The sequence below is a fragment of the Borostomias antarcticus genome (assembly GCF_949987555.1).
Source record: "Borostomias antarcticus genome assembly, chromosome: 23".
Taxonomy (NCBI): domain Eukaryota; kingdom Metazoa; phylum Chordata; class Actinopteri; order Stomiiformes; family Stomiidae; genus Borostomias; species Borostomias antarcticus.
The window spans coordinates 3,263,493-3,288,463 of record NC_140256.1 but is presented as its reverse complement, the minus strand read 5'-3'; the positions used below and the strand labels follow the sequence as shown (position 1 = coordinate 3,288,463).

The 24,971-nt window shown below is 43.2% G+C and overlaps 4 protein-coding genes across 4 annotated transcripts; 2 read left to right on the top strand and 2 right to left on the bottom strand.

Annotated features, from left to right (window-relative positions):
- Positions 1-303: 303 nt before the first annotated feature.
- Positions 304-8,271, bottom strand: trafd1 (TRAF-type zinc finger domain containing 1). The gene is made up of 12 exons (XM_084457731.1): positions 8,171-8,271; positions 7,553-7,599; positions 7,324-7,459; positions 6,150-6,203; positions 5,191-5,629; positions 4,445-4,735; positions 3,168-3,232; positions 2,504-2,782; positions 1,970-2,108; positions 1,087-1,351; positions 864-924; positions 304-766 (listed from the first exon to the last, which is right to left on the bottom strand). Exons 2-12 carry the CDS (start codon positions 7,585-7,587, stop codon positions 722-724), a joined length of 1,809 nt encoding a protein of 602 aa, XP_084313857.1. The 5' UTR covers positions 7,588-7,599; positions 8,171-8,271; the 3' UTR covers positions 304-721.
- A 1,957-nt stretch (positions 8,272-10,228) lies between these two features.
- mob1a (MOB kinase activator 1A) lies at positions 10,229-15,234 on the bottom strand. The gene is made up of 6 exons (XM_084457718.1): positions 15,038-15,234; positions 14,251-14,417; positions 13,882-13,975; positions 12,919-13,052; positions 12,643-12,806; positions 10,229-12,482 (listed from the first exon to the last, which is right to left on the bottom strand). The coding sequence occupies exons 1-6, from the start codon at positions 15,049-15,051 to the stop codon at positions 12,405-12,407; spliced, it is 651 nt and encodes a 216-aa protein (XP_084313844.1). The 5' UTR covers positions 15,052-15,234; the 3' UTR covers positions 10,229-12,404.
- Positions 15,235-16,724: 1,490 nt separating this feature from the next.
- On the top strand, positions 16,725-20,326 carry mthfd2 (methylenetetrahydrofolate dehydrogenase (NADP+ dependent) 2, methenyltetrahydrofolate cyclohydrolase). Its single transcript, XM_084457722.1, has 8 exons — positions 16,725-16,880; positions 18,295-18,479; positions 18,574-18,696; positions 18,814-18,966; positions 19,068-19,175; positions 19,290-19,382; positions 19,581-19,706; positions 19,813-20,326. The coding sequence occupies exons 1-8, from the start codon at positions 16,801-16,803 to the stop codon at positions 19,959-19,961; spliced, it is 1,017 nt and encodes a 338-aa protein (XP_084313848.1). The 5' UTR covers positions 16,725-16,800; the 3' UTR covers positions 19,962-20,326.
- A 464-nt stretch (positions 20,327-20,790) lies between these two features.
- arl6ip4 (ADP-ribosylation factor-like 6 interacting protein 4) lies at positions 20,791-23,245 on the top strand. The gene is made up of 5 exons (XM_084456985.1): positions 20,791-21,066; positions 21,217-21,534; positions 21,735-21,852; positions 22,037-22,106; positions 22,196-23,245. Exons 1-5 carry the CDS (start codon positions 20,889-20,891, stop codon positions 22,250-22,252), a joined length of 741 nt encoding a protein of 246 aa, XP_084313111.1. The 5' UTR covers positions 20,791-20,888; the 3' UTR covers positions 22,253-23,245.
- The last annotated feature ends 1,726 nt before the right edge of the window (positions 23,246-24,971 follow it).

Below are 24,971 nucleotides of genomic sequence, written 5' to 3'. Positions count from 1 at the left end.
GAAACACTCGATCTGAAAACCACGCCGCGCTGTGGATGGATGAAGCTGCGCACTGTGAATGTGAATGAAGTGGGTTGGTTGTCCATCACTGAGCAATTCACTTGCATCAATGCCTAAATTGTGGAATGAGATCAGCCAAGTAATGTGAGCTATTACCAGTCGAACAAACATGATGTCTGAAAGCATGCAGCTCAACAGAATTGTAAGATTCATGCCATTGTACTTATAAACAGTCAAGCACAAGACTTTATTGAAAGTGGTAGGATGATATCATGGAGAATAAAAGAAAATTATGTCTGACAGGTACTGCCCTTGAATACAAATTATTCTTAATTCTTCGAGATACACAACTCGGCAAACATTCACAATTACACTGTGGAGCAGCAAGATATTTTGCATTTACATTTTTACATACAATTTTCAATAGTATATTAAGGCAGGGTTTTCATGACAGTATACAGTACATATTACAAGTTTAAAAATTAAGGTTTTACATGAAAATGAAGATAAGAATATTGGTCGCTGCTAATTTGAAAGACAGCAAAACAAACGCTGGTCTAAAGCAGATAAACAGGCAGATATTAGAAAAACATGGGACATTTAGTAACTGAGACACATTGAATGACCACAACACACACACACGCACACACACACACGCACACACACACACACACACTTAGTATTTGGTGAGTGCCTGCTGCTTTTCTTCTTGATGTGTCGCTCATTCCTCCTCCTCCTGCTGCTCTTCATTTTGTTTCTTTGGCAACTAGGAAAAAACAATCGCAAACAATCACATCACAAGTGGAATTAAAATAACATGGGAATGGCCACAAAGCAGCTACAGCCAAAGACAATATGCTTACCTTCGATGGCCCTACGTTACGGATCTTCCTTCGTGCCTCGTTATTTACTCGCTGAGGTGGACTAGGTGACAAAACACTTGATTAGAATATTACTTTCAAATAATCAATAACACTTTCCATGCTGGCCTTTTATATGTTATGTCAAGACTTAAAAAAACGTTTTAAAAACAGCACCTCATTACAGAAGCAGAAGAAAACAGAAGTTCTCATTATTCATTCTTACCCTACTGCAGTTGCGGTGTTGGACTTGTGGCTGTCACCGAAGGGTGACTTGTTGCTGTCGCTGAATGGTGACTTGTGGCCATCGCTGAAGGGTAAGTGTGCCCCTTCCGCCTCCCTGCCCTGCTGGGGCCTGTTCTTCACCCTGGCATCACAGTTGGAGACCTTGCCCAGGGGGAGCAGCCCGCTGTGGCCCCTCTGCCAGTCCTTGAAGTTTCTCATCGGTGGTCTCTCTTTGTCCAAACCAAAGAGCTCGTCCAGAGGGTCCGCTATAGATGCAAGCACATGTCACTTAGGACGCCGTTTAACAGCTTGTCTTGGATAACACACATCGAGAAAGTAAATATTTCTTATAAGAATAATTCTGGGACCCATCGGAGAGGTCTTTATTCAGGCCACATGGTGAGACACAAAACACGCACGAGTGAGCGCTAACACAGTTGTAGCCGACCCACACGCATATCTATTTTTAGCGGTCGCCGGTGGCGTTTAACCCAACCCAGCCGTCCTTCTCCAGGGGAAGCCAGGAGCAGTGGGCCGCCTCGCCAGAGCCGAGGGGGGGGCGGGGTACAAGTCCAAGAGCTCCAAATCCTGGTCAGGGACCGGACTGAAGAGCCTCTGTTCTTCTGTATGTTTTTCGTATTTCACAAACCCTTGTGAACACGGGGAGAACATGCAGACTCCACACAGCGAGGCCCAGCCGTGAGGCAGCAGTACCAGGTACTACGTGCCGTGAGCGATTTTCCCCAACCGGCCGCTCTACCTCCTGAGCTACGTGCCGCCCCAAGATACTTTGAACCGTCTACTGTTCCCTGTCATATAAAGTAAGGTTGAAGCAAAGAAAGGTCTCCTTGAGGAGGGTTTTTATTAGTACGGTAGGTGCTTACCTTGGTGCTTAAGTCTTCTCTGCATGTCTGGAGAGCCTCGTCCTCGGCTCTCTTTGGGAGGGAGGGAGGGTTTCTGGAAGGGGGCTTTGGTCACTTTATCCGCTGGTTGTGCAGTGCGGGGGCGAAGGTCACACTTGTCCTGCAAGCAAAGATCATGGAAATGAAGTTCGAAGGACGACGACTTGCACTGTTCACCACTGTGTGCGATCATTAGAACACAAACAATCTTTACAGGTCATTCTCCCAAAGTTTGTGTGAAGAGACAATGGCCGCGTTTCCAGATAAAGAACCTTCTTAAGGAACCCTACTTAAGCGACCCTTTGTATGGGAGTTAAGAGGTGCTTTGGAGTTAGGTGCTTCTTAACTCGTTCGGGAAACCCGGCCAATATTGTTGTATGAAATATTTAATTAAGTCAATTGAAGACAATAAAAGCCTTGAACTTGAACTTGTCTGAATAGCCTTATTAAAGTAAAGTAACTGCTATGTAAATCTAACATCTTTATAATGCCTTGGCTTCTCTGTAAACGGTGTACCTGATGGTGGAAGACGACAGCCTCCTCTAGAGCCACTCCGCAGAACTCACAGGGAATGACCACGTCTCCCTCTAGTGGACTGGGAGGTGGACTGCAGGAGAGTGGGGAGACGGAGCGTGGGAACGCAGGGAGGATCGGCGCAGGGAGGATCGGCGCGGGGGCATCAGACGGCGGGATGTGCAGGAGCCCGCCGGCTCCCCTGGCCATCCTGTCCTCGCAGCGCGGAGAGGGAGGTCGCTTACTGACCGAGGAGAAGGCCGAGGCTGGACTGCAGCCAGTCTGGAAGAGGAGAGAGACGTGTAGATTAAGAGAGACCCAAATTCATCTGTGATACCCTGAAGCTGAAGCTACAACGACTTAGTGAGTCGTCACTTGACCGGCTCATTCAATCGTTATCATAATATACCAGGCAAACGACTGCAAGACCCAAACTGGGACAGATAGTGAAACTGAAGGCTTTTTTTGGGGTGGGAGGAGGCCAGACGAGAGGGGGTGAACAGCCCGGGAGCAACAGAAGCAAATCAACATGCACAGGAAGGAAATGGAGGGGAGTTGAGGGCCAGTGTTGGATGGAAATGGATTCCCAGGCCCACGAGGGCTCTGTGGACACAGGAACAGACAAAACGGGCGGGACGACGAGACAGATTAACACTCTCGGTCTAACCTGGTGTAGAATGAGGTCTTCTTCAGGAAACAGCTCCTCACAGAATTCACAGGGCAACATGGCGTCTACATACAGTGAGATAAAGGAGAAAATAATGGTCGATTTTCAAACTGAATAAAATATTTATGTTACTGTCGTAACCCCGGCTCTTCGATGATATGAGTGAGGTGTCTCACCTATGGTACACACCTCGCGAGTGATTCCTTGGGAAAACTTTCAAAGCCGGTCACATGTGACTAGGGAGGCCCCACCCCCCTGGTATAATTTGGGAAAGCATGTCCACTACAATGGAGAGATCCCAGGAAGGGGCCAAATATTTGGGCACAGGGCGTAGGCGCCATGCGCCCTTCATGAAACGGCACACCAGCCCATGTGCACCCACCATGGTGGTGCCGAATCCTGAGTGGCAGGCAGAAATAGCAATATAAATATACAAATATACCTTAAGAGGTAGAGTACCAAAAGGCACTGTAAAAGGCAAAACTCTGCAACAGAACATTGGAAGGGAATGATCCGTTTCACACCATTTCTCGAATACGCTCTACTTATTGCCGTACAAGGAGTGAGTAGAGGGGGCTCTGGCGCTGATACAGCGGTCAGGGCTGGCCGGAGAGAAGTTGACCGGTCTCCGCCAGCCATAACCTCCCCGGACGGTTGGGAGCGATCAGAATGAGAGATAAGCCATGGTCCCGTACTCTGACAAGAGCAGAGGATATTAGGCTGATTGGAGAGAATGCGTAAAGCAGCACATTTGCTGCTTGCGATGCGAAGACATCTATGGCCGTATCTCTCCCAAATCTCTCTGACCATTTGTGGGAGAAGACTCTCTGTCTAGCAAGGCTGAGCTAGATCAGAAAGCATATCAAGCACTCGGAGTCAGACACTGCTCACACGCGTTCTGCGAAGACGATCAAGCTTGCTCTTCTGTGAACGGTTGAGAGTGCAAGCTGTTGAGAGTGTTGACAAGTCCCAGGGAGTCTGCGTCGGGTCACTGTGACTTCTATACAAGGAGGTGGGGCCTCCCTAGTCACGTGTGACCGGTCTGTCCAATCATGGACAGACACTTTGAAAGGCTTCCCAAGGAATCACGTGCGAGGAGTATCCCAAAGGTGAGACAGCTAACGAATATTTGAAAAATAAACTACATTTTTCTCTCTCCGTCAGTTGAGTCAATGCATTTCAAACTGGTGCAGAATATAAGGTAAAGAATAATACAAAAATTCAAAGAAGTTGCTGAGAGGGATAATATCAAGGTTTTTTATGCAACATTTTCCGACCTGTCTGGTCTTGGTCTGGGGCCCTGCTAGTGCCAGCTGTGATGTGTTGATAGTTGTTGTTCGGGGGACTCAGTGGAGAGGCGAGAGGGGTGTTGGATGTCCTTCCAAATTTGTGGTCCCAGACATCGGTCCACAAGGCCCCTTCTCCCGCTAGCTCCGCTGGGTCCCCGTCACTCTGCAGGCTGAGGGCCAGCAGGTAGTCCAGGCTGGAGGTGTCTTCTCCATGGGACGGGCCCGCCGGCCAGGAAACACTGTTGTTGTTGTCACCAGACACTTCTTCTTGTTCCAGCACTACAGGAAAGTAAACATTGTGAGAAGCCATCTGAAAATGCACAACCTAATGGACAGTTTCATGATACAGTGGCTGTTTTGGTCACGGGCCGGTGTAGTCTGTCAATACAATACTAAACAGATGTGAATGGTTTAAAGAGAGTATGAGAGGAGCAAATATTGGTGTGCTTACTTTTTATATATTAAAAAAATGTATTTAACTGTCTCTTTCACAAGGGTGACCTGGCCAAGAAAGGCAGCAGTCAGTCATAAAAAATACAGAACATAAAAGTGTGGGACATAGAATACAGTAAAAACAACAATACTATACAGTGGGATACTATACTAGTGGGATACTATACTAGTGGGATACTATACTAGTGGTTTACTATACTATACTAGTGGGATAGTATACTATACTAGTGGGATAGTGTCAGTGAGGTCTGTTTTTGATAAACAACACCGGTATGACTCACAGTTGCTGAATGTTGTGTTCCTGGGGGCCGTGTTCCTCCTATCGCCGAGGCCGACGGGGCCCCAGGTGTTGTTGTGCACTCTTGTCTCCAATAACCGTGGAAGGGCCCTGCGGTCAGCCGCACCGACGTTGTTGTTCTTGGGGCCTCCTTCCTGGACTCTCAGAAGGTTTCGGATAGAGTGAGCTTCAAACCAGGCCCCCGGGGACTGGGGCTCTGCTGGGCTGTGACTCGGCCTGCTGTTGTTCTTCTCTTGGGGAAGGGTCAGACTACCACAGGAGGCCGGGTGGACCGCCTGCTCCCTCAGCATCACGTTGCACTTGCAGGAGGGACATAGTTCTGTGCGCGTCCCGCAGTAGTCCTCATGCTCTTTGGACTGGCTGCATACGAGCTCCAAGTCACAGAACTGGCAAGGGACCATCCGCTGACTGCACTCCGAGCTCTGGGAAAGAGAGAGGAGATTTGCTTCGATACAATCTGGAGAGGATCTGTTGCACACTTGAATGTAGCTGAGGTGTCTCCATGCTTCAGGATCAAATGCAAATTTCTATTTTTTTCTTGCATTTGTTCCTGAGTGTACAGCAGATCAGTGAGACCTAACGCCCAAGAGCTGCTGATAGCAAAGCTGGCAAAGTAGGCCAACGATAGAAGCTTAATTTCTTTAAAATTAGCAGATTACAACACTGATTATTTGAAACATATTTATTCATTATACTCTACATATTCTTGTTTTACAATAGAATTCTCATAGGTTAGTATCATATTCATTAAAAAAAACAATTCCACATTTTCCCTTTATCAATGCCACCAAGGAACATGCATCATGGGGAACATTTTTACTGTGCACATCACTGGTTGTTTCAATAAAACAATGCACTGTACAAGCCAGGAAAGATGATGTATACAGAAAGACATTCAAAGGGAATGCTATAACTCAAGATTTGGTTCTGAGTTTCACCTACCTGGTGGACGTCCATATGGCTCTTCTCAATCTTCAAGCCACACTTGCATTTAATCTGAAATGAGAATCAAAGTCCTGCATAAGTGCAGCCATAGTGCCTTAAATTGTAGCTATATCGTTTGCACCTTTTTACACAGTGAATTTTTACACATTCAACACATCCATTTACTAGGGATGTCCCGATCCGATCCACGGCATCGGGCCGATACTGGCCCAGAATGCTGGATCAGAGATCGGAGGGGAGAAAAAAATAGGCTGGGAACCGGCCAATCATTCATTTCAGAACTATTACTGTTGTTGTTGTGCAGGAAAAGGAGACACTGACATAGCGGAGGGAGAAGCCAGTTACAGAACCCCTCTCCCCGTTATGCGCCTATTTCCTACTCACATGTAATTCCCAAACGGATTAAATAAGCCTCTACCACATCACAAATCTGCTTTCCTAGATCAATCCAAGATATCTGATGGAAAAAATATTTTTTCCCATAGACAGATTGAGCTCTGACGTCCGCGAAAATGGTTTAGTGACAGCCAAATAATTTCCTTGTTTTGACTGCTGCCCAAAGCAGAGTCTATTTGTGTATGCTTTCAAATGCCCAGTTAAGGAGGGGCATCCGAAGTAGATGGACAATGTGGGCTATATGATGCATATTTAGCAAGATTTTGTGCTGCTTGTGAGTTTGAGTTTAAAGTTTGACAGCTGTCCCAACTCCCCTCAGCCTAGGCATATGAAAAAAGCGACTGTGTGTGTGTGTGTGTGTAACCCTGTCTCCACCAGTCCCTGATACAGCTGTTAAGGTGTGTGTCAAGATACAAGTACCATGTATAATCAAATGATCAAGCAAAAAAATCCATGTGTGTGTCTGTGTATGTGTGTGTACGTGCGTCTGTGTGTGTGTCTGTGTATGTGTGTGTGTGTGTGTGTGTGTGTGTGTGTGTGTGTGTGTATTTGCAACAGTATCTCCTTTCGAATTAACAGATTTCAGTTTGGTGATTTAAAAAAAAAGATTAATTCTGCTTTGAACAGGAGTCTGGTACAGCCCTATTAGTAAAATAAAAAATAAAATAAAACATATTGGATTGATATTGGCAGATACCCAAACCCAGGTATTGATAAGTAAAAAGTGTTATCGGGACATCCCTAATTCATTACAGTACTACGTTGAAACTAGTACCTGCATGTGTTCCTGCTCCTTGTGCTGCTGTAGCCCTGAGCGGGGTACAGGCTCCTGGCACACCTCACACAGGGCAATGTTCCTGCGGCAGTGGATCTCATGGGTAGTGAAATTAGCCCCTGGAATGTCATGCTTACTAGAAAGGAGAAATGAGAATGAGCCTTTACTGTTGCTGGGTGTTCTCACTGATGCATATGATTACTTTAAGAAATTCAAAGTTAATTCTTACCAATTTGCACAGAACTGTATGCCATCATCTGCCATGGTTCTCTTCACCTAGTACAGAAACAGTTAACTAATAGCTTGCTAGACAAGACAAACATTACAGTAACACAACTTGCATGGAACTGTGTGCCATCATCTGCGGTCGTTTCCTTCACCTGATGTTAGAACAGAAAGGATATAGCTAGCTATAGACTAACGTTACTGCTTTGACTTGCTGTATTGATACAAAGACAAGTAGTTAGCACAGCTAGCTCAGCTATTACACATCCCTATGTGGGGCTAGGTAGCTAGCTCAGCTATTACACATCCCTATGTGGGGCTAGGTAGCTAGGTAGCTAGCTCACAAGGGGAACATTCAATGACACAATGAAATTAAATCAGGCACTAGCTACTGTTAACATTAGCTATGTTTCCAAATCTAAGCTTACTAGCAGATCAATGTGAACGTAGCTAGCTAGCAAGCTGTTAAGATTAGCTGGCTAGCCACAGTAGCTAGCTAGCATAGCTATCTTGCACTGCTAGCGTCAGCTAACGTTACCTTGAACAATCACCACCAAGCGACTTATTTATAAGCGACGGATAATTTAGACAGTTAGATCATTTAGACAGTTTAGTTACTTACTTTCACTAAAGGCAGATCACTGACTAGTTACTACCTACTTCCAATGTACCCGTGTTCAATGACTTTTTGCTGCTAGCTAGCCTTGTTGATGACAGTGGCCAAGCCTGCTTCCTGAAAGATTGTGGTTGGTGTCAGGAAGCCTGTGTGCGGGTGCATCTCATTCCAAGCAGGACAAGTCGGAGTTTCATCCAACGTGCCCTCGTTTACTTCTCTTCAAAAGTTCACGTTCATGTGGATAAGTATTTGTTCGTTTGTAGTGATGAACTGATAATCAAAACTAGAAAGTACATTTCCTGGAGAAAATGTGAGGTGGGCTAGCTGCTGCAGCTGTATGTAACAGCTACTGCTAGTACTACTGCGGACCTGGCAATCTCCATGCACCCACCGACAAAGACCTTGTGTCTCTAGCCCACTAGGGCTGAATTGTGGGGTCCGTGGCGTGGACAGTGGCGTGGTGGCGAGACTCCGCACCCTCAGGTCAGAGCCGGTTGGGGACAGTGTACCCCTCTCCAGGCCACCTACCCGCCCCCACTGGTGAAGACCGTGTGTCTCTACCCCACTCAGGGGATGAGTTGTGGGGCCCGTGGCGTGGATAGTGGTGTGGTGGTGAGACTCCGCCCCCTCAGGTCAGAGCCGGTCGGGGGCAGTGCAATGACCTCCGGGCAAACTCCATGCACCCACCAGCGAAGACCGTGTGTCTCTAGCCCACTCAGGGGCTTAATTGGTTCCGTGGCGTGGATAGTGGCGTGGATAGTGGCGTGGTGGGGAGACTCCGCCCCTTCAGGTCAGAGCCGGTCGTGAACAGTGTACCCCTCTCCGGGCCAACCACCAGCGAAGACCGTGTGTCTCTAGCCCACTCAAACGCCGAGTTGTGGGGTCCGTGGTGTGGCGGCGAGACTCTGCCCCCTCAGGTCATAGCCCATCGTGGACTGTTGGTGTGTTCAGTGTGTTTGTGTGTTCAGTGTTTTGGTGTGTTCAATGTGTTCAGTGTATTGGTGTGTTCAGTGTGTTGATGTTCTCAGTGTGTTGCTGTGTTCAGTGTGTTGCTTTTCTTAGTGTGTTGGTGTGTTGTGGCGTGCTGGCGAGACTCCGCCCCCTCATTATTGCAATCCCCAGCACACAATACACAAGGTCAGGTTCACAGTTCAATGTGTACCTTTAAGATACCTTCCAGCTCTCTCCTGTGAACTGTCACCATAGCAACCACAGTGCAGCAGCACAGCTCTACAGCACCAAAGCACAGAACACACAGAATTCACCGACTCACTCGCCATATGTTCAATGGGGAGCGGTTGCCGAAAAAAAATCGTCACACAGCGAAAACTATAAGTCCCACAACTTAGATACTTACATTGTACGAATCAGCACAGTTGTGTGAACATTTCAATATATGTGTATGAGCTGTAAAAGCATAGCGACAAGTTAGAAAAAGAGTAAAAATGCAAAATTGACTAACCACTCCCGCTAGCCGTGGCGATATCCGTGACATCCCACTGCTTCTCGTTCCATAATGCTTTAATATATGTGTTCAAAACTGTAGGAGTGCCAGCAGTTTACAAAATGTGTGAATATTATCCTCATCACCAACAGCTAACTTACTGACATCTAGTGGTCAAAGGTATATAGCTATATTTCATAATCACAGATATGCAAACGACAGGATAGGAGTAAGCTACATTCATACAGTTAAATTGCTTTCTACCACGTACTATCCCTATCCTACACAGGGAAGTAGATCGTGGCATATCATGTAAACGAGGGGACATGGGAGAGAACCTTTTAACTGAGGCTGTCAATTTTTGATGGGATGCCTTTATTCATGCTGCCACAAAAGGTAGCATCCTGCTGAACCAGTCCTGGTGGAGTTGAAATATGTTAACCATTACAAATTCCTTATCATTAGGCTACTGTGTGATCGAAGTAATATTCAAAAATGTTACTTTCTTAACAGTAATAAAAAGCACTGGCCAAGGAGCCAGATATAATGCACTAGACACAGCTAAACAAACAGTTGGACAGAAATACAAAAGGTTCATTTTCATTTTTATTAAGCTTTTCTTCTACCAATATTGTCATATCAGACATATTTTCTCTTTATTAAGGCACAGTTCTGTTCAGATAATTCACTGTAAATGATCCTATTTATTTACAGCAGATTTGGACACAGACTTGAATGTCCACACTTCCCTTACCAACCAACATTTCCATCAAAGCCCATTAAACTCTATATATATATATAAAGCCAAACCCTTTTAAAATTCTGTATCCGATTCAAAGTCTGTAATAACAAGTAATTTTACATCATTATCAAATATGAAATGTAACTCCAAATCTATAACATATCCCCCTCAAAAAAGTGAATAAAAATGAAGCATGGATATCTATAAGAGAAGAAAGGTATACAGAGTGAGATGGAAACATACAAATTAGATAGACAAGGCCTATTGAATGTGTTGTCTTTATCAGTCGAGCGGAAGGGGCCTGCTTGAACCCACGTTTAAGTAAACACAATTTTGTGCATCAGATCATAGTCAATTGGGTAGTATACGAGCATCTTTTTTCTCTTGTTGGTAATATCACCCATGATTGTCTGCCGTCAATTTAGGTTCAGACAGATTAGTATTCAGAACGTTTCTCCACAACAGCCAGAGTAGATGTAGCTTGAACAACATGATTCATTGCCTATGGTTGTTATGGATGTTTATGAACAGCTGTGAAATTTGATTTAAAAAAAACAGCATTAATTTGTCAAGGTGGTATAGAAAAACAGCCCTGCTGTTTTAGACAGAACTAAGCACAGAAAATGACCAGGGTGCAGTTAGCACACCCAAATGGGACAAATAACACTTTTATACCTGAAAAACTACATACATCTCATGTACACTCATCCTGGCCACATACTGGTGCAAGCACTATTGTGATTATACTATTATGCATGCAGTAGAAAGGTTATGTGACTAATAAAATAATATTGACTTGATAAAGATGTTAAAAAAGTACCAGCATTTACAAACAATGACATTCAAGGAGTTTTGTCATTAAAATTATATTGAGGCACATTTGACTGAAATGACAGTAAAACTAGCTAATTTGCATTACACTACTTTTCATTATAGACATTTCAAATTAATTTATAGAAATGTCACCCTCTATGATAATGCCTCTATGATACTGATTGGTCATTATCACCCATCACCTCTAAGTGGTCTAGTAAAACATACAAATATAATTTCAAATGTTTTTTAAATGAAAGAATAGCTATTTATCAAGTATATCAAAAGCTGTCAGTCATTGTAAAAATTACATTATAAACAACCAGTCTTTTGCTATTTCACTTACTCTTTGTGAGAAAAAAACTGAAATAAAAGTATTTCTGTACAGTATCGACTAGCACTTGAACTCTAAACAAAACGGATATTCAAAAAGTAAAACAAAAACAAAACAAAAAAAACACTTGTTAAAAATGCTGGTTTCATTTTGACTCCTGAAACATCTTGGTCCACACACTACAGGTCAGTAGGTCCCAATTAAAGAATTTGTTTACCAAAGCCCAAACAAAAACATCTGTAATATACTACACTCTCTGGTATCTTACCTAAAGGACTAAAGTGAGTGCTTACACCACAAGCTCTTAAAGGAACAGAGCCAAAATTTGGGGAAATTGGCTTATTTGCCATCTTCCCCAGCGTCAGACAAGAAGATACATACCCTTCTTGTGTCTGTGTGTGCAGTAGTCAAGCAGAGACGTGCAGCGTTAACCTAGCTTAGATACAATTACAGGAAGTGGCTTTGAACCATTAGCCTAGCTCCCTCAAAAGTGACGAAATACTCTCGTATTTACATGTTGTGATTTGTGTATTGTAGAAATAACAATGGTTCAAAGCCACTCCCAGTGACTGCAGCCAAGCTTGGCAAATGACGCAGGTCTCAGCGCTGACCACTGCATGCAGACACGACAAGGGTATGCATCTTCTCGTCTGACTCTGGGGAGGATAGCAAATATGCTAATTTACCCAAATCTTGGCCTTTACCTTTAAAACAAGATGGAGACAACAAGGGAGAGAAAAGTAGAACAGTACAGTAAAAAACATTCAGGTGAATAAAGGGAGAGAAAAAGGCACAAAGTGAAAGAGTGATAGAGAGCAAGAGAGGTAGCAATCAGTGAGAAAAACAGAAAGCAAAGAGAGAGAGAGAGAAAGGGGGGGCGGGGTGATGGGGGCAATAACGGGGGTGTTCATCTGTCCTTGGAGCCAAGCTTCTCAATCAGATCCTGCAGAGGGGCGAGCTCACGGCGGTCAATGAGGTTGAACTCCTACAGATACAAGGAAACAAGTGATAAGCCTATTCGGGTATCCATTACTAGTCAAAAACATCAAAGGTTTTGCTGTTATAAGCATTCTTTATCAATCACAATGGTATAGGTTTAGAGGATATTACTGTCACAGGGCCCCATTGTGTACCACCAGCCCCACCTGGACAAAGAAGATGAAGTGTTTGAAGGAGGTGTTGAGGTGGGCCTCCTCCTGCAGCTGCATCACAGAGTCAAAATGCTGGTGGTAGATGTGAGCATACACTCTGAACAGGCGCTTCAGAATGGTCTTGGCCACAGACATGAAGTTCTTGGGGAAAGGCACTCCTAGGTAGACAGCACAGAATTTCTATTGAATCAGGAGGACAAGCCTGAGGTTTGGTTGCAGGTAAGGGTTTTGAATTATTGATTGTTGCACAGATTGGAAAAGACGACAAACCGATCTTGGAAGGGAAAAGAGTCTCATCGTCCAGCTGATCCTGCACCCAGGTCATCAGATAGTCGATGTATTTGGGAGCAGAGCACTTGATGGGCTTTTTTATGTTTGTGCCATCAGCCCAGTGGTATTCATACCTGAAGGTAGACAAAACATTTGGTTTAGAAATTAGCATTTATAAACAACATATTGGAAAATTCCTTATAGACTAGAGTAAGCTACTTTACATGAAATGACCATACCAGTCTAAATATGATTTGATCTCCTAAAACTTGTCACCCAACGTATATCACATTACCGTTTACATGGAAGCCATTGCTAGGAACGCTGGGTAGAGAATCTAGCTTAGGTGGATTAGAGAATATAGCGCAGGAGTTCAAGAGATTCAAATGAAAAAATATATAAAATAAAAACTGTGATATATGTTGGGCGACTAGTTTAAGGAGATCAAATCACATTTAGACAGGTATGGTCCTCTAACACAAGCTTCTAAGCTACTACTTTAACACTGTTCATTATTATAACAATCTGACATTATCAGACTTTAGGTGGAGCTAAAAAGAGGCTTTAAGGTGCAAGGCAGCATAGCATGGTGGATGGGATCATAATTGTATTTGAGAAAAAGAAAGGTGTCTTGGTCGCAGTACAAAATCCAGCAGACTTTCAGCAGTGACCTTGGTGTCAACAGGAAGTAGACTAGTCTCTTAATCTTGATTAGAAACCCAAAATAGAGCAAGGAGAGGAGGATGAGGAGCTCTGAGGAAGTGGATAAACTAATAGCAAAACATAAGCACCCTACAAGGACTGCACTGAACTGACACATCATCTATTTGTAGCAACCTGGTAGTGAAAGTAGGAAAATGAACCTCTAAACTTCTATTAAACAGCTAAATACATACAGGCACTGCAACTGTAATGGACAGGCATGGAATCTTGTTTGGGCTGCCTATGTTAGCTGTGTCTTACCTTGGTCCAGCAGACATCACAGAACAGCTCGTCTCCGTGCAGAACTCAGTTATGGTGCCATATAACATATTGATCTGGTTGAAGAAATCCACAGCTGAAACCGAGGGCACAGCAATAACCTGTTATTTTACAAAACATCACAACTGGGTGGACTGACAGAAACCACCAGTGTTGCAATAATATTATTAATAACTAACCAACGAGCTACTAGAATAGTAAGGGCACGTAAAATCATCAGATATGGTTGAGGTTGGCCTGAACTGATGGGCTAGAGGGTGTCTCATCCCCAACCACCAGTCCGTAGAGACAACCAAGCTGTCAAAAGAAGAAGGTCCATTTTCTACATGCCATTTAATTTCATCCACTCACTGTTCACTGCTATCCACTCATTGAGATCTTCCCCCTCTGGCAGCATCACAGCCTGCCTCAGGTTCCCACTACCAAGCGTGGCCTCGGCATGTTTCAGCAGCTCATACTGGTGGGAGCCCTCTGGGATGTTCTTCTTCGGCTTAAATGTCTTGGATGAGCGACTACCACTGAGGAAATAAAGAGATAGAGATGGACACTGTCTAGATTCATAGCAAAATAACCAGTGGAGAGTATAGGTAACGTTAGCTAGCTAGGTCACAGTGCACTGTTAGACACTAGACAGACATCTGTGTTCCTTGGCTTCCTCTTTCTTGACTATCCGTTTCACAGTAGGCATAACGTTATAAATGTCCCTAACTAAGTTTAAGAAGAGGAAACAGCCATTAGGCTACACTTCTTTATATCAGATTTGCATTTGATGGCGTATGGTTAAACAGAATAACAGCTAACTAACTGCAACGTAGGCCATACAAGCTGGCTCACTAGACAAAACAACAGGCTTTAATTGCTATCTTACATATGAAGCGTTATACCTCCTCGCCCAATCAAGCTAGCTAGCCTGCTAGCGTTAGACTGCTAGCTAACTAACAAGATAGCTGTCATAGCTGTACATGTTAACTAGATATGTGCTGCAGTCACAACATGTGCGTTACTGGCAGCTAGTCTAAAAACCAACAGACTTATAGCTGCGTTACGATCGGTAACTCGAAAACTACTAACTAACTAGCTAGCTAGCCAACAACGTCGTGGGTCATTAGCCTAGCTCGGCTACCTCAACGTTACTTACAACAAGAAGCTCATCGTTGCGAACTTTCTGTTTGGGAAAAGACGAAGACAACCCAATAATACACGTGCTAAAAAGAACAAGGACCTATAATCGTATCGACACTTTAATTTCGGGTTGGCTAAAATGGCCAACTGTCTATAACAACTTCCTACACCAGGCTGGCTGGCTGAGAAATGTCTGAAGTTTTCAGTCCTCTCGACGACGCTCTTTTCACTACAGTGCTAGCTGCGCTCTGTGGATTTGACTCCCCGGGCCGCCCCGCGGTGATCCCAGATAAGCCTTTTTTACTCCTCCTAGTTCCGTAACATGTCTAGATTGTGCAAACGTGACTAAAAGTGTGCAAGATTCAAGTGTCAAATCAAGTAGGTACATGTTGGTTAAAGTAAATGCACACGTCATGTCCAAGGAGCCACCCTTATAGCAAGTAAAGTTTATGCTATATTAGTGTTATTGAGGACGGTCTGATCGTTGCCAACACTATAATTTCAAATTCATAATATTGCCACATAATGCTGCACACTCTTGCGATCCAATCATCTCAAATTAAATTGTCTAGGAAGGTCTTTTTAAGTTTTATTTCGCAAGGGGAGTCCAATGTCTCATTTGCAATGTTGTTTATGCAGCATTTAAACTGTCTTAACCTACTACATTTGTTCAAACTTGTCATTAATATTATTCACCAGTTGAATCGAGGCACCACCCCAGTGAAAGGGTGAATAAGAACACCTTTAGGACGGGGCCCATTTCCTCACTGGGACCTAGGAATGTAGAGAGGTTTTTTTATTTTTTATTCAAAGATGCAGAAATATACAAAGCAATGTATACAAAATATAACAATATATATATATATATATACATACACATACATATACATACATACATACACATGAACAAAACACAATACACCAGGGGAAAAGCTCATTACATAAAGACCTCAAAAGCATTACGGAGATACAAGGACTTGGAAGCCTTTTTGTTAATGGAGAATTCAATCGAATCAAAGTACAAGGACACTTCTTTTATAAACACAAGAAAAAGTGGAGTTCTTCCAGTGAACTTACATTTGTGAATATGAAATTTAGCAAGGAGAAGAATAAGATTAATAATATAGAATTCACTTTTATAGTTAAAATCTATGACCATGAAGCCAAACAAAACATTTTCAAATAAGAGTGAAAAGTTGCTATAGATATGATCAATTATGTATCTAGAGAGGTCCTTCCACAGCATGTTTGTATGGGGACAATACCAAAACAAATGGAGAACATTTTCTGGTTGATCTTTACAAAACGAACAGTTAACATCAAGGTCAGGAACAAATTTACTCAGATAGCAGTTAGTCGGATAATATTTATGAATAATACGGTGAGATACTTCTCTAACCTTATTGGTTAGTAGAAATCTATGCGGGAGAGACCAAACTTCAGACCAGCAAATATCAGAGATTAAATTATTCCAGTAAGAGCAAACAGATGGTATCGAAACAGTATCTCTCTGAAATAAGGAGCGAACTGCTCTATTATTCTTAGGAAGCAGTGGGAATGTAGAGAGGTGTGGTCGTGGGCCTGACACCGCTGACGTAGGCTACGCATAGGCCACCATGCGGGAGGGGAACCGGGTTTCCGAGCCTTTAAAACGTCGCCAACACCTTGATCCTTCTTACAGAGTCCGACTGCTCTCTGTCCCGCCGAGCTGTCCTCCCAGTGCTCGGATAGCCTCAAGGGAAATCTCCTCAAAGGATATCATCCTATAGAATAACCATCATGGCAACCCTAAGAGCTTTAAGGAAATTGTGCCAACATACGCAACATCAAGTGTGTAGTCTACATATGTCCGCGTCGAGGTATGTTCTACTATCAATCCTCAAGTGTTATACCAAGAATAATGTGTAGGCTATATACATTATAATATACTATAGCCTAGTAGATGCATGTTCTTTAAAGTCTAAGAAAAGGCTCTTGTTTGGTTGAAAATACAAGACTATTTCCCGCTGCTGACTTCCTGACCGATTCTTTCATTAGAATCCGCACTGAATCTTTATTTTGAATTTCACACTAGCCTACTCTCTTTCAGACAACCGTTATTGATAGATGTGATATATTGTTTTAAGTATATTATGTAACATGTAAAAACGATACAATATAGCCACGCGTATTGTAGAGCGCCCCTTGAGGCCATGCCGGTATCATTACACCGGCTGATGAAATCGCACAGGATGCTTGCATGGTACATTGTGCAGTGTGCGTGTTCGTGAAATAGACTGAATATCCCTGGTCAGTATTCTGTGCGTGCACTTTTTGCAATAGCCTTGATTTATATATATATAAATATATATATATATATATATAGCCTTTGAATACGTTTATACTCACGTGCCTGTTTTATTCGAGGCACACCTCGATGCAGTGCGTTACTCATGACAGTTAATGATCTACGTTGTCCAAAAGCAAAAAACAACTTGCACATGACATTACTTTGCTCACTACTGATTTTAGGCCATGTACTGCTTGCACGAGATGAATGTAATGACTTTGCAATGATCTGCATCTAAATCTAAATGAGGATCAGTAGCTTCACTGTTCGTTTCCATGACCGTGATATCCTATATTGATATGACATGCCGTCCACTCAATGGACTTTAAAATGGCCACAGGCTGATTATCACGGATTATAGATTTTTCAAGGTATGACATTTGGCATTTACTATTTAAGAGCAACATATTAGTTGGACCTTTTGAAATACCAAATGTTATGACCTGAACAATTTCTAGAAGTGGCCCCCATGGTAATCAATCTCCTTTTACTAGTGGGTCGGTTCTTTTTCCTCTGAGTGTTTAATTACTGGTGGCAGGATCAGTGGGTGGTTACATCACCGTTGATGGCTCATTACTCCTCCGTTAATACTGCTATGTGTATGCTATTACATAAATGCTCTCTGATTCCCCGTCGTTGTAGGTTAATCTACACAGAGGCCAGCAACTTGCCTCGATGGCAGGGTGTTGCATTACCAGGAGCGTAACTCACTGTATGTCCTCTGGCTATATTTAGCTGTCCCCCCCACCCTTCATGCATGGGTGGCCTAGATAAGAACCCTAACTCTAACTGTACTTGCCAATTGCTGGTTCATGTTGATTAACAGGGGAACAGGGAGAAGGCATTCAGTGAAGAATTTAGGGGAATGTTAGTAAATCTAGCAACATCTTGCCCTCTATCGTCATGTCATTCTGACCTGGTTTCGCTGTTTACTAATTCTTCAGGCAGGAAGCAGTGGTAATCTCAGGAAGGAAGTTGGCACGACAGATCAGAGAGGAGGCACGTCACGATGTGGAACAGTGGGTCGCCACCGGCAACCGTAGACCCCATCTCAGCGTGGTCCTTGTGGGAGAAAACCCAGCCAGTCACTCTTATGTCCTGAACAAGACCCGGGCTGCAGCTGATGTTGGTATGAACACTCCCTCCCTCCCTCTCTCTCCCAACATGCATCTCTCATCTAATATTATACATTTATAATCACTCCATCACTTCCCTCTGTGCAGGAATCAGCAGTGAGACCATCCTAAAGCCTTCGTCCGTCACTGAGGAGGAGCTTATGGAGCTGATCTACAATCTCAACACAGACCACCGCGTGGACGGCCTGCTGATCCAGCTGCCTCTGCCAGGTAAGGAGAGTGTAAACATGAAAGCTCTGGGTGGCAGGGGTTATTTTTCTGGGGTAGTTTAATCATGATATATACTAATAAACAGAGACTGACAATGATAATCTGTCGTTTTCACAGAGCACATTGACGAGCGTCTCGTGTGCAATGCTGTGTCCCCTGACAAGGATGTGGATGGCTTCCATGTGGTCAATGTGGGCCGCATGTGCCTTGACCAGTCCACCATGCTCCCTGCCACTCCGTGGGGAGTCTGGGAAATCATCAAACGGACAGGTGAAGTACTGGGAGGGATCATTCTACTCCCAAAGTCAAATAATATCTTGTTACGAATCCAATTACTGTCTCCGCCCTGACTGTTCATATCCGGTTTGCAGGTATTCCTACTCTTGGGAAGAATGTTGTGGTTGCAGGACGTTCCAAGAATGTGGGGATGCCCATTGCAATGTTGCTGCACACAGATGGAAATCACGAGAGGCCTGGGGGTACGTGATGATGTCGGGGAGTATGGGAGTGTATGTTTCCAAAAGAATTCTCACATAAGTGTGAAAATGAATTTTGCTAAATTACAGCCTGACTTATGCTCTGTTGTTTTGCAGGTGATGCCACTGTTACCATCTCGCACCGTTACACTCCAAAGGAGCAGCTCCGTCAGCATACTAGAATTGCAGATATTGTTGTTGCTGCTGCAGGTATTGGACCTTTACTCTCAAGAGGCAGTTTCTTTGTTCTTCTTGCTGTTAAAACATATTCTGAAATGGCTAAGGGCAAATTTCATTTGTGTATCTCTTGGTAGCTTCTCCCCCAACCTGTCAAGGTTCTCCTACTAACATATAGTCTCTCTCTCTCTCTCTCTCTCTCTCTCTCTCTCCTCTCTCTCTCTCTCAAAGGGATTCCAAACCTCATCACTGCAGACATGATTAAAGAAGGAGCAGCCGTTATTGATGTTGGAATAAACAGAGTGCTGGACCCCTTGACCGGCAAGAATAGACTGGTTGGGGATGTGGATTTTGAAGGTAAGTGCTCAAGACAGAACTCACAATTTGTCACTTGTTGTACTTGCTTATCATACTCTTTTTCACACGTTCCTTAAACATTCACCCTTCATCTCTCCTCCTGTAGGTGTAAGGCAAAAGGCTAGCTTCATTACCCCTGTGCCCGGTGGGGTTGGGCCCATGACTGTTGCCATGCTGATGAAGAACACCATCAAGGCAGCTAAAAATGTTCTGCTGACCCCCCCAGAGAGGATTCGCATGGTAGCCGCCTCATAGTAGCTGTAACCATACCTCCGTGGCTGCACAGTCAAGAGCAACACATTCCACCCTCCACCCTTCCCCTTTTTACTCTGAGCAACTCGTGACCTCCCTTGCACCCACAGAATTGGATGGCAATAGCTTTAAGGTTATGTTCTTGCTGATGCTTTTAACATTTCATAATGCCCACTGTTGCAGACTGTTACAGCTCAAGCTTGCAGCTACAATTATTTTTTGTTAGGCTTTTCTGCAATTCAACTACATTTCAAGACTTTGGTTTTTTTAGTTAAATTTGAAATGCAAATGTATTAATGTTACATGTACAGTATCTATCATATTTAAAGGGTGAATGGGATGTTGAAGTTATACAAGACTATTAAATAACCTTGATGTGGCAAGAAATGTTACTTCCTTCATTGTCTATATTGATAAAACCCTTGAGCATTGCGAGGCAAGAGGGTAAGGGCTAGTAGTAAATTAGCAAGTCTGTAAAACACAATACAAGCTTTAAATTTACAAATGTTTGTAAATACAATTTTGAAATAAACATTTCAATTGATGTGCTTTCTTTGTTTATTGATGATTATTCTGAACTCATTAATCCAGATTTTTTTTATGTACTACGAAATTTGTATATAGACTAAATTCAAATGGATAACTCACCATAACCAAGAAGAAAAGATAGAAATGGCATTATTTAGACTAGGCTATATATGCCTGAAAATGTGAGAAAGCTAAATTACGCCAATGTTGGCCAAATCATGATAGGAACGTTTGTTGCTACGATGTTTTTAATGGGACACAAATTTAAAGCGCACTTCCTTCCTTGAATTGCGGAAACAGCGGGGACTTGTTAGATAAGTGCTCTACGTGGTTCCCTCAATCGTGACTGAAAGCAAATAACTTAGTTCCCCTGTTTGCTGTGGGCTTTTCTATCTCATAGAGATGGGTCGTAGTAGATCGCGCGACAGGTCAACAAGCAGCAAAGGAGGGAGTAAAGGAGGCAAGGAGAAAAAGATAGCCAAGAAAAAGCGGAGACGTTCTCCCTCGTCGTCCTCGTCCAGCAGCAGCAGCCGCAGTCCCACCCCCCCAAAGAAGGCTCCTAAAACAAACAAAAGCGATGGTAAGTTAACGTTAACTAGCTACTTCTCGTGGGAATGTTATCTACTTGGTAGCCAGACCAGAAAGTTAGCAAAATGGACTGAAACGAAAAAGTTGGAGCTTTTGTCTCCTCGTTATGATGTGTTCTAACCTTAATGCCTTTGTGCTGCAGATGGAAAAGTTGGGAAAAAGAAAAAAAAAAGGTCCCCATCTACCTCCTCCAGTTCTTCCTCTTCCTCCTCAGCATCCTCGTCATCAAGTGATGAACGGGCAAAGAAGAAGAAGAGGAAAGCCAGGAAAAAGAAGTTAAAGAAGAAGAAGGCCAAGGAGAGGAAAGAGAAGAAGAAAGAGAAGAAGTTAGCCGAGAAGTTAAAGAAACTGGAGGAAACGGTTAACTTGAACGCCAAACCCATCCACGTGCCGGTTGAGATCCCCCCGCCCGCCTTAGAGATGTGGCTGAGTGATGATGGCACTGGGGAGCATGGGCCAGGTAGCTGCGATGGTCACACAAGCTCTTGTGGGGAATTCACCTCAGCCAAGAAAGTCTAAGAAAAGGCTCTTGTTTGGTTGAAAATATGTATATGTATGGTGTTGAATCTGCTGATGCTCATTTGACAAGCTGTGGACTTGCCATGAAAGCCAATGGCTCTCCCAACACAGGCTAAGCAGTCTTGTTTGTTCCCTCTGCAGTAATGACGGACGAGCAGAAGGCCAGACTGTCCACCAAGAGGCCCCTGACCAAGGAGGAATATGATGCCAGGCAGAGTGTTATCCGCAGGGTGGTCGACCTCGAAACCGGACGCACAAGGTACATCAGGGAGAAATCTAATTTATGGGCCTTGCTGAAAAACTTTTAAGATACTTCCTCTAGACAATCACATGCTAGCATGATTGTTCTGTGATTACTTCAAGTAGGGATTCATTTTAGTGTACTCAAACCAGCTCCAGATATCAGACTTATTAGACTGTGAAATTCTGTGTTTATTTTCCAGGCTGGTACGGGGAGAAGGAGAGATCATTGAGGAGATCGTCAGTAAAGAAAAACACAAAGACATCAACAAGGTATATCAAAACCTCAGGGCCTCACATTTTGCGGGTTAGAGAACTGAACCTGTGGTACCTAACACCGACCTTCCTCTCCTTCCCCACAGCAAGCCACCAAGGGAGATGGGAAATCCTTTCAGAAGAAACTAGGAACCAAGAGGTAGAGGAATCCCCCTGCCAAAGCTTTTGCTAGGAAGTGTCAATGTTGTGTGCTACTCTAGTCAGTGTAAGAGCTACTGTATCACCGTTGACTGTGAACCGCTCAGGACAGGCCAGTGGAGCAGGACTGCAGTATGCTGTGGCCGTAACACATTTTTAGAGATGGAATCATCACAAACTGAATCATTACCCGCCTTCTCTGTGCATTCCTGTGTACTGCCAATCACTGTAGCACAGTTGTGTGCAGGTACTGTTTAAGTCATTGGAATGGTAATTTTATTAAGTTAACTTGTAACAACAGTTAGTTGCCAATATGCTGAGGAAATGTATTTAAAAGGGTGACATTTCTAATAGTACACTATGTGGCCATCACAATTTATGGCCATCTGAATGCTTCTGATGTAGTCAATGAAAGAACCAGTTTTTAATTTAGGCAACAACAACTAAAACTGTTGAAAGTGCTGTGCCACTCACCCCTTCATGAGTTTTAGTTTATCTTAATCTGACATTAAAACAATAGACAAGAAACCACAAATGGCCGCTGTTGTTCGTACTTTCTTTATACACTGTACATGAAAACACAAAGGAATGAATAAAATAAAGCTGTCCAAAATTTGAGAGCAAATTTTGAGAAACAAGGTGTACCTGCGGTACAAAATCATATTTTAATCTCTTCCAATTATCTCAGGCTATTACACGCAGGGAGCTGAGGTATAAGATGAAATCTTTTGAAGGGTTGTTTCCTGTGTAATTCCTATTGGTTCTCAACTGTGACCTGTAATTTTCCTATGTAAATTGTTCCTATTTCCATAATAAAAACAAAGATAAAAGCCATATCCTGTGTGAATGGGTGCTGCTCTCCAGTGACCAGACTGCAAATTATGCTGAAGCATTATAACTAGGAGTAAGAAATCAAATCTGAGGAATTGTGAATATAAGGCAAAATATGGAAACGTGAGGCCTTGGGTCATGTGATCAGAACCATGGAGATGGTCTCTAGGGCCTTGGGTCATGTGATCAGAACCATGGAGATGGTCTCTAGGTAATGTCTGTATCTCTGTCCATAAGGCCTTGGGTAATGTCTAACTTATAACCACAGTCCAGAAGGCATCTAAGATGGAGTTAAGACTGCACATATTCATTTTTACGTTCTTTGGATATTCATGTCCCTTTTGAGATATTTCTAGGAATAGCTGTATAAATTCATGTAATGGGTCCATGCATGTGGGTTCCACCAAATTTCCAATAAAGATTTGAGCCAATTAGCAAAGGAAAAGTCAACAGACTGGACAGTGACAGACTACAGTATCACATCTACTATACATTACTATGGATATCCTTGGTAGCACGGTGTGCGTGTTATGTGACAGTGACAGTACATCTAGAAGTGTACTTGGGGCATTTATGAATGTATTTGGGTCATCCCTGAATACCAGTGCAACAGGGTGCCTATAGAAGGGCACTGGACAGGAATAGCAATATGTTATATGACACATGTTGGTTCACTTTGTGCAGTCACTGTACAAAGGACAAGAGAATAGGTCAACTTCATAAACGATTAAGTGTAACGTTTTACTATTTGGTGAAAAGCAGACATTGACAGCCACATTCACACATCCCCTACCGACTGGACTGAATCCATTTTTTCTAGGGTGTGGGCCGCACTTCGCCATCATTTGTTTCCCTTCCTCTTGCTACCAGGATCACTCCACTCATCTAAAAGCATTTCAACAGTAGATCCCATTTGGCTATTCATTATAATGTGCCATGGCCATGAGGTAAAAAAAGTCCTCGATAGTTGTGTCTCCATAATTACCTAATGTACGATATGTGAGCACATCTTCTGTCCCACCGTGTTCAGGTGCTCCGTGCCTCTAGACCTCTGAAATGGTACAGGTATGTGCCCCCTTCACTGATTGTCGATGCATTGTGGCATTTTCTCAGGGTGCTGTAGCAGGATGAGCTAATATTGCACCTTCTCAAAACGCACGTCCTGATTGGTCCATTAAAGTCATATAGTTCTAAAGCCTTTAACAGGGAGAGAGCTACAGCATTGGAACAAATAAACCAAAATAATAATTTCAGAATGGTCATTTCAGAACTAATTGAGATAATGGAATAAGTCTGAACTCTATATGCCTACTTTTCAAAGCATACATTACAGCATGTACAAATACTCCCATTTCAAACCTATTGTCTATGAGTACATTCAATACTCCCCATTCAACCTTACTGGTATTGTCTACAAGTACATTCAATGCCTCATTTACAGCTAAAATACAATAGGGAGGGTGTCTCCCGAAATTTCCAAACACCATACAAATATGACACAAGAAGATAGCAGTTTCATTGATACAATTCTGGCGATTTGCATGATCAAACAATGTTATAGAAATACAATACTGTGCCAGGCAAATGCCTGTGTACTGACTGCTGCAGATGACAGAAAAAAACATACAAAAGAAAATGCATGTCTAGAAGCTAAAAGAACCCTTTTTGTTCCACCAAAGGAATATATACATTTCTATCTTGTATCCTTATCCGCTTAAATAATAATGAAAAGTGTGTCCTGAATGTAACAGAAATTATAATGAAAAATGTGTCCTGAATATGACGCTGTATCTCTCCAGAATGAAGAAGACACTTGGGAATGGCCCAACAGACCAGACCCCACATCTACAATATAATACAATATTATGTACAAACCTTCGTTTTCTCCAACTA